General features: G+C 38.0%; 5 protein-coding genes across 5 annotated transcripts in view; 2 read left to right on the top strand and 3 right to left on the bottom strand.

Annotated features, from left to right (window-relative positions):
• Window positions 1-1,249: 1,249 nt before the first annotated feature.
• On the top strand, window positions 1,250-3,101 carry LOC129244484 (WASH complex subunit 1). The gene has a single exon (XM_054882128.1). The coding sequence runs from the start codon at window positions 1,369-1,371 to the stop codon at window positions 2,896-2,898; it is 1,530 nt and encodes a 509-aa protein (XP_054738103.1). The 5' UTR covers window positions 1,250-1,368; the 3' UTR covers window positions 2,899-3,101.
• A 12-nt stretch (window positions 3,102-3,113) lies between these two features.
• On the bottom strand, window positions 3,114-7,717 carry LOC129244485 (uncharacterized). The gene is made up of 11 exons (XM_054882129.1): window positions 7,235-7,717; window positions 6,916-7,143; window positions 6,748-6,851; window positions 6,600-6,681; window positions 6,031-6,270; window positions 5,832-5,959; window positions 5,477-5,630; window positions 4,740-5,412; window positions 4,496-4,673; window positions 3,760-4,418; window positions 3,114-3,613 (listed from the first exon to the last, which is right to left on the bottom strand). The coding sequence occupies exons 1-11, from the start codon at window positions 7,361-7,363 to the stop codon at window positions 3,345-3,347; spliced, it is 2,844 nt and encodes a 947-aa protein (XP_054738104.1). The 5' UTR covers window positions 7,364-7,717; the 3' UTR covers window positions 3,114-3,344.
• Window positions 7,718-8,958: 1,241 nt separating this feature from the next.
• LOC129245580 (transcription initiation factor TFIID subunit 9) lies at window positions 8,959-10,107 on the top strand. The gene is made up of 3 exons (XM_054883834.1): window positions 8,959-9,214; window positions 9,284-9,420; window positions 9,479-10,107. The coding sequence occupies exons 1-3, from the start codon at window positions 9,058-9,060 to the stop codon at window positions 9,995-9,997; spliced, it is 813 nt and encodes a 270-aa protein (XP_054739809.1). The 5' UTR covers window positions 8,959-9,057; the 3' UTR covers window positions 9,998-10,107.
• LOC129245579 (replication factor C subunit 4) lies at window positions 10,006-11,464 on the bottom strand. Its single transcript, XM_054883833.1, has 3 exons — window positions 11,195-11,464; window positions 10,269-11,136; window positions 10,006-10,207 (listed from the first exon to the last, which is right to left on the bottom strand). Exons 1-3 carry the CDS (start codon window positions 11,317-11,319, stop codon window positions 10,121-10,123), a joined length of 1,080 nt encoding a protein of 359 aa, XP_054739808.1. The 5' UTR covers window positions 11,320-11,464; the 3' UTR covers window positions 10,006-10,120.
• A 1,091-nt stretch (window positions 11,465-12,555) lies between these two features.
• The window catches only part of LOC129244425 (uncharacterized), a 48,332-nt gene continuing 41,869 nt past the window's right edge, over window positions 12,556-19,018 (bottom strand). The window contains exons 2-4 of the mRNA XM_054882045.1: window positions 16,528-17,887; window positions 14,222-14,406; window positions 12,556-14,149 (exon numbers count right to left, since the gene is read on the bottom strand). Of these exons, the coding sequence (XP_054738020.1) occupies window positions 14,036-14,149; window positions 14,222-14,406; window positions 16,528-17,887 (1,659 nt within the window). The 3' untranslated portion in view covers window positions 12,556-14,035. The remainder of the gene's footprint in view (window positions 14,150-14,221; window positions 14,407-16,527; window positions 17,888-19,018) is intronic.

Below are 19,018 nucleotides of genomic sequence, written 5' to 3'. Positions count from 1 at the left end.
TAAATGATTTTTTAAAGCTCTACAAGTTCATTAAAATTTAATTTTGCTTTTACAAACTACCGCAGATTTTAATAAATATTTATAATCTGTTCTTCCAAATGCCTACGCCTTGTTTCAAGGAGGGTTTTTTTACTTCTGACAATAGTACGAATCAATAAATTAAAAGATATTTTTTTGCTTATATTAATTTATTTCGGAGTTCAAAAAACGTATAATTCGTATTTTTGATGGAACTGAATTTTTTAAACTTATATTCAAATATTTTATTTCCTAACTTGCATACTATATTAGTTATAATCATATGGAACCCAAGTCCCCTGGTTCTGAATCATTCCCAAAGCATGCAATCGCTTGGAAATGGACTGGCGGGTAACTCCTAATACTGACACGTATCCTCATTGAGCGATGCCTCCTATTCAGCGTCTTCGAAGGTTTTTGGCCTTACTTCACGCGGACTGTCGTCAACATTAAAATCACCGTCTTCGAAGCGACGGAACCAATCTCGGCACGTTTCACTTAAAGCAGCATCTCCATAAACTTTTTGTAGCTCTCGATGCGCTTCAGTCGCCGTTTTTTTCAAATGAAAGAGGAAAATCATTATTTTCCGCAAATGACGATTATTCGGCGCAAAATCAGACATTTTCACAAAACCAAAAGTATATGATACTAATCTATTGACAAACAGCGGGAACTTAGTTGCGCACCTAATACAATGGCGAAACAAAAAATATAAACAAATTTACAAGTTAAAAAAAGGATAACTTGACAACCCACTTTCAAAAATTTAAAGGCCAACAAATATTTTATCATAGATGACTATTTTATAACAAACTCAACCCTAGAGCCTGTTAGGAAAATGGGAAGAAGAAGTGTTGTTTTACTTACATAGATTTCTTTACCAAGGCGAATCTATTAAAGGTGGTGTTGGTAAATCAGCTGATTTGTTTTTTTTTTCTCTCGCTGTGTCTATGTGGCGGTCAGCACAAAATAAAACAAGGCGAATTAATTATTCGTTTTCTACTTTTCCAATACTTTTCCGTGGCAACAAACGTACAAAACATTGTTGTTGATCTAGTGCTACCACCTTTAATAAATGTGCCTTATTTATGTACTATGATTATGTTGTCCAAAATTTCATAAAAATCCCCTAAAAACATTCTCACAATTATTAGAGACCGAACGCACCTGTATTATTTGGCACCGCCCACTTATTACAGTGTTTTTAAAACCTAACTAATCAGCTGTTCGCTTTGTGTTGGTCAACTTGAATTTTTTGATAATTTCAATCGGAACGAAAGTGTAGAAATAATTTTTGGAACCATAACTGCGATTACAATAAAAAGGAATGTTTTAAAATACGTTTTCACAATGTATAAAGTGCCCGTGATACCACCCGATCTACGTCATGAGGAAACTATCATCCAAGCAGCCTTAGCGCTTGATTGTCTACAGAAAACAATAAATTCTATATTTGACCGCATTGATAACCGTACCCAACGCAATAATGCGAAAGTTCAAGAGCTAAGTACACGTATCGAGAGGGCACAGGCCAAAATACGTAGTTTGGTTGGTACAAAAAAATCGATTAAAATTTACTCACCCGCTCGCTTTCCGTCAACTAAATTTTTCCTAGACATACCACAAACTTTTGGCAATTCACACACAATGTTGGAGCAACAGCGTCAACAGAAACAAAATGCTGCCTATGAAGTTCATAGTCGCTCGGATGCACCAGCAACTCAAGCTTTACATGAAAAGTTAGTTTTCTTTCACGTCCGTTATAATGATACTGATGCCCCATTACATGGTCCCACTGTGGCGGGCACTAGGGCACAAGTAAACAAGAGCGTTGGTATGGGTGTAGTACCAGAGAAACTACGCTCGATATCCTCACTATTACATTGTAATAGCGATGAAGTGGTTTACGGGAGCGAAAGTGTTGAAAAGGATGCGTGGAGAAAGGCGAAATTTCTTAAATCATCACGACAACGTCAATACAATAGCACAGAACAAAAACATCTATTGGAACCAGCTCCTCACTCCTTAGCGCATCGCAATCAGAAAGTCAACTCCTTCGGTGGTCTTCGTTACACGCCGCGTCTACACGAAGCGCCGGAAATAGATTTACCGCTTGACTTACCGGACTTGCCAGGCATTGCGGATGATATACATTTTGAAGGCAAAGATCAGCAGCAAATCGCGCCATCGCTATACATTGAGAACTTACCCGACTTGCCTGAATTGGAGCAAGCGGCCGCAGACGTTGCAAGCATTCCGAAGTCAACTGCAGAGCAGTGTACCGATAATGTACAGCCGCCACTACCGCTAGTAGCACAAGCAATCGCCACAAAATCTAATGTTATTGTTCAATCAGCGGCGGTAGCACCTCCACCACCTCCGCCACCACCACCACCACCGCCACTGCCACCACCACAAACAGCAACAATTCCAGCGCAAAAAACAAGTGAAAAATTAGAAAATTTGAATTTGCCGCAATCGAATATAAACAATTCGCGCACTGAACTCATGGATGCCATTCGTAAAGCGGGTGGCGCACGCGGTGGACGTTTGCGCGCTGCTGCGCCTGTTGACGTGGTCGACAATCGTTTAAGCTCTAAAGGTAGTGAAACTAAATTGAAAACTGGCAATACCGGTGGCGGCGACCTAATGGCAGATTTGCATAACAAGCTGTTAATGCGTCGAAAGGGGATTTCTGGAGCCAAAGACAAAGAAAATATTAACGCCGCTGAAACTGCACATAAAGGGTCACTTAGTTTTGGTGCAACTACAACTGGCAACCCGGTTATGTCGCGCCTATCAGCCTTAATACCACCACCAGTTGGACGAAAAAACTCGGATGATGACGACGATGATAACGATACTGATTGGGTAGAATAGCGATGGTGTAAACGGTCTAGCATGCAAACTGCAATCGTGTGCAGTACATTAATAACTTGAACCATTTGACACGTATCAATTCAAAGCCAATTTTAAACCACCTGTGCCTGCGTTTAAGTTACTCGCTATTAGGAATATAAAATGCAGTGTTAATACATAATAAAAAAGGATAATAGATACTTAGGAATTTGAAATTTGAAATCAAAATTCGATAATTGTTTAAAAGAATTTTAATATTTTTAACATAACAAAATAATAAACAAAAACTCATTAAAAATAGTATATATTAATTTTTATACGTAATCGGTACGTCTGTATAACAATTTAGTAAGTACGTTTTTGTTTTCTGTTATAGGCTAACACAAGGGTACTATATTAAACAGAGTTTATGTTAGAAATATGCGCCTCGAATCTATTTATATCTAAACTTTCCTTTTATACAACTTTTATAAAATTTTATTTGTCTTTGTAAGAACAAGACGCTCCAGATGCTCATCATTTAGATGCTCCCTTTTTTGCCCATCGAACACATTCAAGAAAGTATGAAAGAAATTTTCTAACGGAAGTGACGTTGGCAGCAAAGTATTGTACTTGTGGAAAACTTTCTTCACAAGCGGGTAACGATTTAAGCAGGCCAAAGTTTTGTCCTCGTCATGCAAATAGCTTGTCAACTCTTCGCGTATGGCGACAGCAGGCCTCTGCTTTGATGGTGTATCTGGGAGAAAAATGTGCATATGTACATACATATGTAGTTGAAATATTTTTGCTAGTAATTTCGATTATATAAATTAAATATATAAAGTATTAAAATCGATGTAACAAAAAAGTTTAAAAATCCGAAATAATTTTTAAAGAAATTACCTTCGTTGTCATCCGGATCAAAACAGAGAAATGAGTCCACTGATGGTGGTCGTTCTACTTGGGTATTCTCCGTCTGTTCATTGTTCACATAGAACTCTTGCGCATAGTCCACAAAAAGCACCATTAGCATTTCAGTGTTGACATGGGGTGCCGTCTCGCGCAAAGCTTCCACAAAACGCATTTTAACTGCAGGACAAACTATAGCCGCAATCATAGCATCGTTGCATTCTGAATTCATTTCAAAATATTTTCCAAAACGATTTAGTAAAGCATCGCTCAATTGCCTAGCTACTATATGCAAATGTTTTATGCGGCTGCACTCGTGTAATTTTTTCAATTTTACCTTGATTGTGACTAGGGTTGGCAGAAAGTAACCAAAATACAAATATGAGTCTTGCTGCAAGAACTCCAAAGCGTCTGTTATTGGTTTAAGTATCATGCATAAATCTTCAAGATATTCAATCTCATGTGAAGCAAATTTTGAGGCATTTAGAGAAGTGCATAGTTCGTCTATTTTATTCTTGTGCTTTAGAAATTGTGTTAACGATATGTACCATGCTGGCCAGCGCACCTCGGACTGTGCCAATTGACCATCAAATAAACATCCCGCAATTTCATCAACCTCGAAATCCCGGCATTTCCTGAAAATATCTAAGCAACTGCAATATGAATGATTGCAATATTAAGCACTGTATTAATACAGAATACGAATTAATTAAGAATTCTATCAAGTTACCGTCTCAGCACATCTTGCAGCACTTCATGCGATTTTAATATGTTATTGAGATCAAAGACCGTCAATAAATGCAGACTATGTTCGCCACGTTTGAGTTGTTTGGGAATATGGTTTAGTAAGTGTTGAGCACAGCTAATGGAAAAATTGAAGTCTTCATCGTAGTAATCGTTGCACATGCCTTTGATATCAAAAGGAATAATGAATATTTCAAGCAATGCCATTCATATGTATGTCTATTAGTTACTTTTAATGCTGAAATTATGATATGTCTGCACAAAATCGCGCACACCATCAACCACTGTACATGTGATTTTCTCCTCGCTCAAATCATATTTAGCCTGAATCTGCCCTATTATTGTCTGGATTTCATTGTAAGTCGGCGCATCACTAAGCCTAATACATGCCAACACCGCCATTTGTCGTCTTAATTCGTTATCCAACCAAAAGCTGCAGTAGCCAAAATACTGCTTATTTTGTCTGGTCCAAATATCAGCGGTGACACAAATATACGGTACTTCCTGCAAGCTGTGTTTTACATTATCCACAAAGCATGCATGCGTGTCATCTAAGCGAGCAAGTAGCTGGGCACGGGAGCACATTGTCTGGCCAGTGCCGCGGAAAAGTTCAATGAAGGCTGATTCTTCCACTACAGAAACTGGAACATTAGATAACAAAATGAAATTCAAGACTTTTTCTATAAAAGGTAATGGTGCCGGCTGCTTATTAAGTGAGCGTCGACATCTCGTACTGCTGTTGAATTTTTCTTTCAAATACATGTTATACTCCTTAAAATGGCGCGAACGCAAATGTTGTACGAAATTCGAAGTGACTTTGAGCGGGCCTTTTACTAACTTATCAGCATCGCAGAATTGGCAGGCCGCTACAACGCTAATGGATGCCCTATTGCTGTGCATGTCCTGGTATTCGAGATTAATTAGCATTATATGGAACCACTTTCTTTTTTTCTATGTAATATTTTACCTGCTCAATAATTTTAAAATATTTGCCATTTAATATCGTGGGTATTTCATTTGGATCGCATGCTATTTGGCAGGAATTCGAACTGCCCTTTTTCTCCATGCTTTCATCCGATAAGTGCGTATCGTTGGATTCAGCGGAATACATGTCGGTGTTGCTAGAAAAACAAAATATTTTTAGTTGAAAAGTACGTGCATTTGAATTTAATTATTATAAGCAAATATAAAATCTTTTTAACAAAAAAAAAAAAAATGTGAAAGAAGCGCCTGAATATAAAGGTTAGCTTTGCTTATAATCAAGTAGCAGGAACGAACCGGATTTATACCTAGAAACTATGCACAATTTTCTTTCAACTTACTCTGCATTGTACAAATTATTCGCCGACGATAACTGCGTGTCATCATAGTATGCAGAATTACCTTCTGGACTATGTGCGTTACTTTCGTCATCCATCATGTATCCTTCCGTTCTCGAATTGTTCCCATTCTAAAGAGTCAAAAAAAAAATAATAACTTCCTTAATACAAAACAGTAAAATATATAAGCAATCTTGTTTACCTGTCCCTTCGGTTGGTTAATTTTACGTTTATGACCCCGCCTCCCTCTCGGTGTGCGTGAATTATTTTGCCTTTCAATGATAAATTCTTCATACCTTTCAGGATGAAGGGTCTTTAAATGCCGTACGAAATTCGAAGTTATCCTCATGGATCCATGAATCGGTCTTGCTTTTTCACGTGAACAATGCTGGCATACAGCTACAATGCCACGAGTTACTCGCTGATGTTCTGTTGCGTTCATCTACGATATGCAAACATATTAATAAAGGATTAAAGTAAATAAAAATGTATTAAAGGCAATATCCGCCCCAGGACTTATACTACAGCAGGAACCTTCACTAAATATGTGAGCTTCTGGTAAATACTTTATGCTGTTGTAGATACAGTAATAATTTATAACCCTAAAAAATAATTTAACCTAATTGACTTTAAATAAAAAACTAATCTATGGAGCATAACAAAATATCTGTAAAAACCTGTAAGCTGCTATACAAGTAACAACAAAAAAGCTATGTAACAACATAAAATATTCCTCATGCATTTTTGGGGAACGCTGCTAAAGTTTTGTACCTCTTCAATGATTCTGAAATATTTTCCATTTACTATAACGGGTATGTCATCTGAATCCATTGTTTGCAAATCTGTTTCGTTGCTATTTGAAGAAAAACATTTTTAATAACAAAATATGGAATACAGATGTTTATAGCTATAAACTTGCCTTCCATCCACATAACTTAACTGAGTGCTACTATTGGCAGGACGGTCCGAGACATGCATTGCGATATATTCAGTTTCAGATTTAATAATCCTGTTGCCTCCCGCCTAAAATTAAAAGTTCATAGAAGCGATTATATACATTTAATATTGTATGCATGCTGTCATATACAATTTGATCCACATGTTCCTCCTCTGGGATTTGCCTTTGCTTATTAATACTGTTGGCATCTTGCATGTTGTGTATATATGATTGGTAATTTCCATATTGTATATTGTTGTTATTATGGTAACTTGATTGATCGGGTTCGTAGTGATTGTTATGCATTGTGTTGGGAACGGCAATCTCTGCTTCTAAATCACAGCTTTCCAACTTAACTAGATTACTCATCGGCTCCATCTACGATTTGAAAATTGTTTAATTTCTGAATACAACGTATATGATATGCATACATATATGACCATATACACAAATATTTTCTGTTACTTACTATTGCATATTCCAAATTTTTGGGGTTGCAACCTGTGTTTTCCTTTTTCTGATGATTTTTTTGCAGCCCAACGTTTCCATAAATTTGAAGATCCCTTTGAGTGTGCTTAAATATTATCCTGCCATTCATGCAATGTAAGCAAAGTGCAACTATAACACATTCGGTTCGTTGGCTTCCTTTCCAATATAATAGAATGACAATTTCTTGAATATAATCAATAATAAATATCGCAAAAACGAAATCTCCAAATTTTTAATTTTTTTCTACCCGATCAATGATTTGAAAGAATTTGCCAGTGACGAAAAAATCCACCTCCTTTTAATTCTGACTGTTCTTATTTTTTGCATTCTACCTCGTATTTAACACGAACTGCCAATATTTTAATTTTAAGTTTATATATTTAAAAGTTAACTGAAATGAGTTGTATTTATACGAATATAGAATTCCTGCATATGTATGAAATAATCCCTAACTAATTGTTAATTGAATTGATTCATTCAATGATTAATCAAAATGGCGTGAATGAAAATGACTTACTCCAGGGTTGTATTTTGGTATTATAAATAATCAGAGGTGCCGGACAAGAGGTTATTATTTATTTTTGTTTTGAGCGGGCTATATGCTGTTATGTTGTGTCTCACGAAGGAGCGAAAAGAAAAAACGCGGCGAAATGATCTTAAAATTTCTACGAAATTCTTATATAAAAAAAATATAAATATTGAAACAACTGTTGTCATGTTAGATTCTTGCAACAACTGAACGGTAGTGCCATCGAAAAATTACTTTTATTTCAAAACACCAGCATGTGCAGGGGGTGCCGATTATGTATCATAAAATGCGAAACTATGCTTCCGAAAATTTATTTCACATCCTAGCATGGCAAATTCCATTTTATTACAAAAACTCCAAACACAACCGGATTTGTATTTGGCCAAGGAATACTGCTGCCAGTCCAGTAGCATTCCCCTCAAATTTATAGGGACGCTTATGCTGTTATAACAACAACAACACGAATCAATTGCAAGATTTAAGTAAAATATACCAACACAGAGCATTTGACGAACTGGTTTTTATGTTACTTTTTTCTCGAAACCAAATACAAATACATGGTCTCGTAGGGATACGGTACACTAGACAGGGCTAGTTTACTGGGGCGGCAGCCCTTGGTAGTCATTCCGGTAACGTAGAACCGGCTGCCATGGCCATACTAAAGATATGTCCGGCATGTGAAGGTACCCCGCACGACACTAACCACCTCTTCACATGCCCCATCAAACCCACTCATCTAACACCTCTCTTCCTCTGGACCCAACACGTCAAAACAGCCAGTTTCCTGTGCCTACCGTTACATGAGCTAGACGAAGACGACCGGTGATTACACTACACTGACAGGGCAAAGGTACTGCAACAACAACAACAACAACAACAACACGGTCTCGTACATGTGTGATCCTGTATATTTGATTCACGTGGTGATACACTGACATTATTTTCCAATTTTTTATGTTAACGTTAATTTTATTCACGTTTTATTTTAAAACTCGTGACTAAAAAAATAAAGATGCAACTACTTCGGAACAACGTTTTCTCATTTCTCCAAATTATTTAATTATATGTTGAATAAACACAATCGTCTGGCTCGTGAAACTATAATCTACAAAAATGTGTATATTTTATTCCCAAATATATGTGGCATCACTATGAATTGCTTGGCTTTCACAGCCGAGATGGCAATACGCAACAATACAGAAATATTCTTTGAGCAATTAATCTTTGCTTAGCTTTCAACAACATAACATATCCATTCAATAAATTTCGGCACAATGTCTGCCGAAAAGGAAAAAGTCGACAAATCTAAGTTAAATAACCAGGTAAAGCATGTACCAAAGGATGCACAAGTAATAATGTCAATATTAAAAGAGCTGAATGTGCAAGATTATGAACCGCGCGTTATCAATCAATTGTTGGAGTTCACATATCGTAAGTTTATAAACACCTTTAGGGATACTATACACTGTAATAATACTTTTTACTATTTTGATGCTTCAGGTTACGTGACTTGTATATTGGATGACGCGAAAGTATTTGCAAATCATGCTCGCAAGAAAACAATTGATTTGGATGATGTAAAACTTGCCACTGAGGTTGTTTTGGATAAAGCCTTTACATGCCCGCCCCCTCGTCATGTAAGCAACTTTTTTTTTACTAAAAATAAACAATTGTCACTTGTTTATATTTTTTAAGATTCTGGCAAAACTTGCAGAGGTCCGAAATGCGATGCCTTTGCCGCCTATTAAACCACATTGTGGTTTGCGTCTTCCTCCTGATCGTTATTGTCTATCAGCCTGCAACTACAAACTTCGTGCTGCTAACCAACCCAAAAAGATGACAAAATCCGCGTTGGACGCGCGCTCCACTATCAAAACACAGACGAAGAGTACTGGTGGCAGTGGTGGTGCAGGCGTAACTAAGCGTCAAACTGTTCTTGCACCAAAGACACAAGTAGTTACAATACCTAAGCCAGTGATAAAATTCACTACGACCACTAAAACGGTTTCGGTGAGCGGTTCGACGGGAATCGGTAGCAGTATAAATGTTAATAGCGGTGGGGTCGACAGCGGCGACGTTAAGATGGAGGTTGATCTAGATACAAGTGCATCTGCTGCGGTTGGTAGTATTGGTGGAAGCAATACAGGTGGCGATGGAAGTAGTGGTGGTGTTAAACGAGAGCGAGAAGATGATGAGTTCGAAGTAGTACAATAATATAAGAGTTTTGCAAAATGATAGAAAATTTAATGATCTTAAAGTAAACTAAATTCAGCTTGTACTTTTTAATTAAATATATTTTTCCCCTTATTATGAAATAATTCGTATTCCGTAGAGTTTCTATTTGAGCGCCAGTATTATTGCGCAACCCAAGTCCATAATCTGTAGATATTCTGAGCCACCGTCTTGTAGACGAAAAGAGCATTCCTGTAAAGAAAATAATCGTAAGAGCGCGTCGTTACATTTAACTCAAGCTGCAAAAACTTACACCAAGCTTGTCACAGATTAACGCTTTTTGTTTGTTAGTTAGTGACGGACATCGAAGAACGTAGTCATTGAATTGCTCCAACATTTGACCAATACTATAAGCTTCATAGCCTATCTGCCGCACAAAGTCTTCCAATTTTGAATAATTCCCAGCTTGGCATACTTCTAAAAATTCTACTAAATAATTTTCTGGTATAATGCCCGACATTTCCAGCAAGTCCGCCGTACTAATGGTATTTGATGTGCCTTTAAGACGGTAGCACGACTGCAATGTAGTTATCGCACGTCTCATATCACCGCCAGATATCTGCACAATAGATTTATAAGCATTCTCATCAATTTTAACGTCCTCTAGTTCACAAATATGGCGCAAACGCGAAATCATTTGCTCATCACCCAACGACTTGAAACGGAATTTGGTGCAACGCGATGTGATCGGCTCAATGATACGTGACACATAATTGCACACCAAACAGAAACGTGTACTGCGACTTTCCTTCTCCATGGTACGACGTAAAGCAGCCTGTGCAGCATGTGTCATTGAATCAGCTTCATCAAGTATGATAATTTTAAAAGGTGGGCATGGGCGACCATCTGGTCGTGTGCCACTCGCGGTCAGTTGTGCAAAATTCTTGATTTTTGTGCGTACTACTGCAATGCCACGTTCATCCGAAGCGTTTAGCTCCAGTATGCGATCGCGATAAAGATCCCCGAAAATTTGGCGTGCGGCTGCCAATATTGTACTGGTTTTACCAGTTCCAGGTGGGCCATATAAAAGCATATTTGGTAAATCTGCACCCTCCACGCATTTGCGCAGAACTGCCACCACCTCTGACTGTTCGACAACATCCTCCACACTCTTTGGGCGACTGTTTATTGAAAAATGTTCAATATATATTATATTACAAGATCAAGAATATTACATACTATTTTTCAACCCAAGGTGCCGGTGGTTTACGACGTTCACCACTGCTGCTAGCGGTAACCGAGGAGCCACCACTCTGCGTCTTATCATGGGCAGTAGTTTTGCCAGTTTTCAGAAAAGCTTGCATTTTATATATTTATCACAACAAAAGACGAAATACCGAAACTTGGAATATTTTAGCAATAGTACTGTTTGGCGCGCCAACATTAAATCCAATAATTATCACAGAGGTATCAAAAGTGTTTCAAATGACAGCTGCTCACAAGGCGAATCTATGCAAATTCAGGGTTGCTCCTAGAAAAAGATGAATGACTGTCTACCAATTTCGTTAAAAGCCCATTAAACACACCATTCAATTAACAGCAGAATCAAAATTCGCAATGTGTAAAGCGCATTTAGTGGTGCCATAGCCATAACACCATTACAGATTTGTTGTTTAGTCATGCCGTAACCATAAACAGCTGATATTGAAGTAGGATCTATGACAACATTTGCATTTTGATATAAAAACACGGATAGTTTTCCACCAAGTCAATTCATTTTCGTCGTTCATTTCTAATATTCAAATTATTACAATTAATTACAAATATCAAAAAAAATGTAAAGTATTTCACAGCTGCTTGCGGTTACGGGGAAAAACCAAAATTAATACATATACATACGGCTACGGTTATGGTTACGGCGTTATGATGCAGCACTTATAATCGTTTAGTGATGCCCTTGTGTTTGATCAGAACAGCTGATTTTGTAGTTGCGGTTATGGCTAAGGCCAAGGTGAATTTATTAAGGTGACAGCATTCACCCAGCTGAATTTTTCATCGTAGGTATGGCTTACGTCAAAATGATATGCTTTGTTTGTATGTATTGGTATGTTTACATTTGATTACTGATTTTGACGTGATGCTTGGACCAAACGCAACAACAAATACATGTGGGGTTTTACTTATATGTGTTTGCTGTCACCTGTAATAAATTCGCCTTGGCTAAGGCACTGCTCCGCTAATATCAACTCAACTCAAACTCCTGTTCGATGCAACCTTCGAGATTTAGTCTAGAAGCGTGCTATGTGCGCTGTGTAAGGTTTAGATCGGTGAACAGAACCTTGTCACTGTGTATCTTACAGCACCACTTTTCAAGTGGAAAGCTTAATCTAACCTAAAAAGACTGAGCGATCTCATTCTCAATTTTTTATGCGTTTTAAAAGTACTATTTTCAACAGCCAATCGAGGTTTGAATAAACTCGCACTAATAAAGCTTTTATCTTCAAATTTTATATTGTAACTCTATCGATAATTATTTTATATCTGCGTTTAGCACCTACTGATCTGTATTTATTGCCCAATAAATGATAACACAATTTGGTATGCATATAAAAATGTTTTATTTTTAACAGTAAATCTCGTACTATGGTACAATCGATTTTACAGTAAATAAGTATGAATAGACGGTTTATCGAATCCATGCGAATACAATGCATTCATAAGCGCGACGTATTTTAGATGAAACAACAATTGGATGTTATCAAAACAAAACATGTTCGTATGAAAATATGTATATTATTACAAAGAGTGTAAGCGAGCACATTAACGGTACATTATTTTTCTCAGCATGCAGCATAGGTATGTAAATGTGTAAAGGTGATCATAGTAGCGCAAATATGTAGTGAACAACATCCTTGTCCAATTTGTGCATTATTTGCACAGACATTTTTAAGGCATATGTATATGTAAACAAGCATAGAAAAGACCATTTTTTATTATATGAATTATTGAATTATTATTATACATGTGTATACATGCATTGTATACATATGTTTCATATATTTGTATATGTATATGGGAATATAACTAACACAATATAATTTTTGTTTTAACAAAGGCCTTATTGAAATTTTGCTCACATTCATTTTTATGCAAGTTAAGCGTCGATTAAGAATTGAAATAAGCATTGTTGCAACATGAAAATTGTTCTTAAATTTGAAAAATGTTTGTCTGGAAAAGAGCACGTTTTCATGCACGTTTCGGTCAAATGGCTTAAGGTGCCTTTACGAAAATGTGTATGAACTTGATATATGCATATTCAGAATTTTCTTTCGTTTTGAGTGGTTCATGATCCACATTAATTTTATGAGAAAGTATATAAAAACATAAACTTAAAGCTATTACAAATTAAAAGTCAAATTAAACTCGAATTCATTATAATGATTTGCCACATAATAATTTATGAAAATAGGCTTAAGTTTATAAGAACATTGTAAATGTTTGTTTATTAGTGAAACCCCTATATGAAAAATAAAAATTAATCTGCACACACTAAAGCTATTTAATTAGTTTGAAACGAACATAATATGCAAATAGCTTTCTCGAATATTATCCGCTTTCCTTCTTAACAATTTGAAATAGAATGGTTAGTTAAGCGGAGGTTCAACTTAACTGGGTTTCCTGCACATCGCACATTACACACCGGCGAAACTGTTGTCAAACTTTAATTTCTTTTTAGTATTATATTTTCTTTTCTTAAAATAATCAGTTACATCGAATGATGACAAATAGTTATTACGCTGCTAGAATAGGAGTAAGTTACTTATATGTATGTAGTCGTAGTCGTACATATGTATGCATATCTAATATTCTATCGTATGCATGTATGTACGTGGCTATGTAAATATGCGTTGTGGTTATTTATACATACATAATAATATAAGTAATATGTCTGTATGCATGTATGTATGTGTAAGTTTATAATTCAAGCACTTTAACGTAATTTCTTCTCTTCTTTGAGCAAACTAGTATAGTTCAAGGAAATACATATGCATGTGTAAGTTTATTGTGTACTTGTGTGCCTTAAATTTGCGAACGCAAACGTGGGCGTGGCAAATCGCCAAACACGGCTTCGCCATGCACGCTTTTGGCCAGCGCTTTGATGCTCGCAGCAATATCGACTGTATTGTCCAATTCCTAAAATTGCGCAATTTTAAAATATTAATAAATAAATATTAAGTAATTGAAAAGTATTTTTACTAAACTTACATCTTCTTCGAGCACATTCACATACGAGCGTCCAGCAGTCATTGGCGAATTTGCTATCTCAATTGGCAGACTCTTGGCAAAGTTCATAACATCGGCTGCAGTAGCTGCACTTGGTCGCTGTTGCCCGCCGATGACTGGGCGTGTACCCATCGGTATGGGCACTATGTTGTCCAAATCAAGAGCAACTGAAAATATGTGACATAAGGAAATATAAATTATTAATACATTTTCTAATATATGAATAGCATGTGAATTGTGTTGGATTACGTCATTACAGAGTTTCAACAAACAATACAAAAATTGATTTTTTACGGCATAATATGTCATAAGAGATGAATGGATGTAGAATACCCCTCCGACGAAATTACTTTTATTACTATCAAACCCGATTGTCAGGTTCTAGACAGAAGTACTGGGAATTGACATAGCCTATGGGGTACTATGAAGCCTTTCCTAAGGCATAGAGTCACTATTACAGGCACTGATACTTTCTGTTATCCTAGTAGCGCTATTGCCATTAGCCTCACAGCTGACAAACTCTAAGTTAGCCAATACTGCAAATTTAGGAGCTTGGCCACTGATCACATTCATCTGAGTTCTCTTACAGGAAATACTCGCACACAAATGGCTATGGGTGACTTAGAGGCGTGTGAGACATCACACTAAAATACCTGACCGACGTGCCCACGACAGTCGGCTCTACGTAACCGAAACGACCCGAATTTATATCCAGCCAAGGACTGACATTTCAGCAGCATTCCTCGTATATGCACGGGGAATGTTTATGCTGCTACAAAAACAACAACCTGACCGAAATGATGCAGATAGAACTGCACTTGTAACTCCGCTGAAACAAAATTCGTGATTGAAATATAAGGTTGGCCAAAAAGTCTTGCGGTATTTCCGCAAGCTTGTCTTTGCAAGCGCGTAGTTCTAGTTGTATTCGTCGCATCGGTTCACGCTAGAGCTTTTTGGAAAGCTCTTTTCACGTGCTAATACGTGTTTGATTAATTGTTGTTTGCTTTTAGTCGTTCGTGAGTTATAGCGTCGCAAACATGGAGCAAAATAAAGAGAAAATACGGCATATTTTACAGTACTACTACGATAAACGCAAAAATGCATCTCACGCTGCCAATAAAATTTGTGCAGTTTATGGACCCGATACAGTTTCCATTTCCACCGGACAACGATGGTTTCAACGTTTTCGTTCTGGTGCAGAGGTCATCGAAGATGCGTCACGGTCCCGAAGGCCTGTCGTCGAAAATTGCGATAAAATCGCTGAATTGATCGAAAGAGACCGGCATAGTAGCAGCCGTAGCATCGGCCAAGAGCTGGGCATGAGTCATTAAACCGTTATAAACCATTTGAAGAAGCTTGGATTCAAAAAGAAGCTCGATGTATGGGTGCCACACGACTTGACGCAAAAAAACATTTTTGCCCGTATGGATGCATGCGAATCGCTTCTGAATCGCAACAAAATCGACCCGTTTTTGAAGCAGATGGTGACTGGCGATGAAAAGTGGGTCACTTACGACAACGTGAAGCGCAAACGGTCGTGGTCGAAAAGCGGTGAAGCTGCCCAGACGGTGGCCAAGCCTGGATTGACGGCCAGGAAGGTTCTTCTGTGTGTTTGGTGGGATTGGCAGGGAATCATCCACTATGAGCTGATCCCCTATGGCCAAACGCTCAATTCGGACCTGTACTGCCAACAACTGGACCGCTTGAATGCAGCACTCATGCAGAAGAGGCCATCTTTGATCAACAGAGGCCGAATTGTCTTCCATCAGGACAACACCAGGCCACACACATCTTTGGTGACGCGCCAGAAGCTCCGGGAGCTCGGATGGGAGGTTCTTTTGCATCCACCGTATAGTCCGGATCTCGCACCAAGTGTTTACCACCTATTTCTGTCCATGGCGAACGAGCTTGGTAGTCGGAAGTTGTCCTCAAGAGAGTCCTGTGAAAATTGGCTCTCCGAGTTTTTTGACAATAGGGAAGCGGGCTTCTATAAGAGGGGCATTATGAAGTTGGCATCTCGTTGGGAACTCGTCATCGAACAAAACGGCGCATATTTGACTTAAATCACATTATTATAACCAATTTTATGAACAATTGAAAATTCAATAAAAATACCGCAATCGTTGTCTCGCCTTTGGTGAGCCGTTTTTTTAATATTAGAAGTGAAGAAAGAAAATAGTAAATACGAATTGACGTGAACAAGCAAAATTGCGCTGATAAATATTTAAGTTACGATCTTCTGCGCGGCAGTGCGATTTGTTATAATAATAAAAAAACATGTCTCTTACCTTCCGCCTCGCCGGCGTCATCTTCACTTTCGTCCACGTCGCTCATGTCTCTACCGTGCGAATGGTGATGCTGATGATAGTGCGGGTGTGAGTGATTATTTAAGGGTCGTTGCTGCTGTTGATATGGCAGTTTTTGTGACAAGTTTGACACCAGTGCCCCATATGGCGTGCTGACGGGTACATTTGTAGAGCCACCACTATCTATGCCTTCCAATTCGAAAAGACAATCATCTGCCACCTCGACTGTTGGCGTAGGGAACTGTTGCTGGAAGGAATTGGCCGCAATGCGTACAAATTGTTGTTGTGACAACGACAACGGTTGTTGTTGTTGTTGTTGTTGCTGCGGTCGAAAGGTGGGACTATTCCCTACACTCATCGGTGTGGCTTCGGGTGTCGCCGGTGGTGTATCAAAGTTAGACACTCGACGATTGACACTATTGCTGCCGACAATTGTCGTGGCCAACACTGATGTCGTTGTTGTTGGTGTGACTGCTGTTGAAGCAGCGGTTCCCTGAGTATTTGTTGTATCCATGGCACTGGCTGTTGTAGATGCCGTTGTGGCCAACGGCAGTGAAAGCATATGCAAGCCACTCATCACGGGGTTTGGTGTACTTGGCGTTGAGGGCGTCGTAATGGACGTCATGTCGAGACGACTGCTAATCGTATTACGACGACGCGTCACATAACTACCACCACCAATTACCTCCAATGATGGCGGCAAACGATCTAAAAACTCGATAGCCTGTTGCTCAGGCACATGTTGAATTAAGCGCCCAAGTAAGACATACTCCTGCTCGGATTTATCTCGGAAGCTCTTTAACAAAGCAAACTGTTGTTCTGTATAACGTTGTATACGCTCATCCGTTTCGGCTATTTCGCGCTTGAGTCGCTGCTGCAAGTTTTGTTGCAGTTGACGTAATCGTTGCTGTTTTATGTCTAACTGAAACGACGGCGTTGTTGTCGATAACGAACCGATCGAGAAATTCGACGACGGACCCGTATTCGCCTGATCCAGCTGCAATTGCGGATGATCCATTATGAGCAGGCCAAATGTGTCCGAAAATGATTTGCTAGCACGCCTAAGTGCCAACTCGTCATTGTTCATCAGAAGCGAACAATTAATAAGGAATTGCGGTGGGTTAATTGTAAGTGGTGCAGGTGTACCGCTTGCTGTCGAGCTTAGTATCGGCGTGGGAAGACGCTTGGCACAAAGTGCAGCATTGCAATTAATGCAGATGCTAAGCTGCCATGAATGGGTTAGCGGGTGCTCTTGCCCGGTTGGCACTTCCAAGGTTATACTATAAACTAGATCGCGCTGACTCAGCGTATGGATGTTGAGATCCGTAATGGGACCAATAGCCTGGAAGAGAAAAGAATGTTGGTGAAAAATATGTCAAAATTATTGAAACTACATTTTTTTATATTATTAAACACTTCATAAAAAAACATTAAGCTCAATTCATCATGCTGATTAATTCAAGGTGACATATACTATGTAGTAAAATTATAAGACTGATTAAATATGGGATCATACTGCTGGCCCATAAGCAATTTGATGAAATTTTCTTCCATGTTTAGCAATAAGTTATAGTAACTCTAGCACTTTTCAAATAAATTTATCCTAAATATGCCGAAGGGTTAGCTAGAATCGCATATGTGGTTTAAGAGGAAATCATGAAGGAAACGCATTAAAAGTCTTCAACTAACAATATTCATTTTTCAATTGTTAGGACAGAAATATAAATAGAAGTTCTCGTACCTAGCTAAACCTTCTTAGCTGAGGCGGCTGACTAGTCATTAATAAGAAAACAAAAAAAATTGCAGTGAGTGAGTGCACACTCATGAGCCAGTGGTCGAGAAAACATTGCCAGACTACTACTCTGGCTTAAGGGGACAGATACCTGTAAAATTTCGAATTTTTTTTTTTCATAAAATGTTAATATAGTCCTTTAAAAACATGTCAAACAATTTTTAGAACGTAAATTTAAGTATTTCTTATATTATAGATCGTCTACCGTGACGACTCTATGCTTTGCGTTCGAACGCTGGGAGAGGTAATGTTACGTTGCCGACTTTAGACGCGTTTTTCTCAAAACTATATTTTTAGAATTCACGTACACGATAACTCGAAAAGTTATTGACGGATCTCCCTGAAATTTTGCACACATCGTTTTTATGATATTACTTTCTATGTGTTTCAGTTTTCGAAAATTTTTCGAAGAAATAATTTTTTTGAAGCAAAAATAGTAGAAAAATTCGCCACAAAATTCATTTGTTTTTAAGCATTTTATTCCGCGAATTTTTGTTTTCATTTGTTTTTAAGCTGAAGCTTCATGAGTGTGATTGGTTATAAAGACCTTACAACACAATCAAAGTAAAACCAAATCTCTCACCTTCGACTAAAGATTAGTATCAAGACTCGTTTATGAAACTATTAAATAGCTTTTCGGAAGGGGTATAAAACTAAGCACCAACTGAAGCGTTGTAAAAT

Source organism: Anastrepha obliqua, chromosome 4 (genome assembly GCF_027943255.1).
Source record: "Anastrepha obliqua isolate idAnaObli1 chromosome 4, idAnaObli1_1.0, whole genome shotgun sequence".
In the NCBI taxonomy this organism is placed as follows: domain Eukaryota; kingdom Metazoa; phylum Arthropoda; class Insecta; order Diptera; family Tephritidae; genus Anastrepha; species Anastrepha obliqua.
Note: the sequence above shows the minus strand (reverse complement) of the source record. Positions and strands in the feature narration are given on the sequence as shown.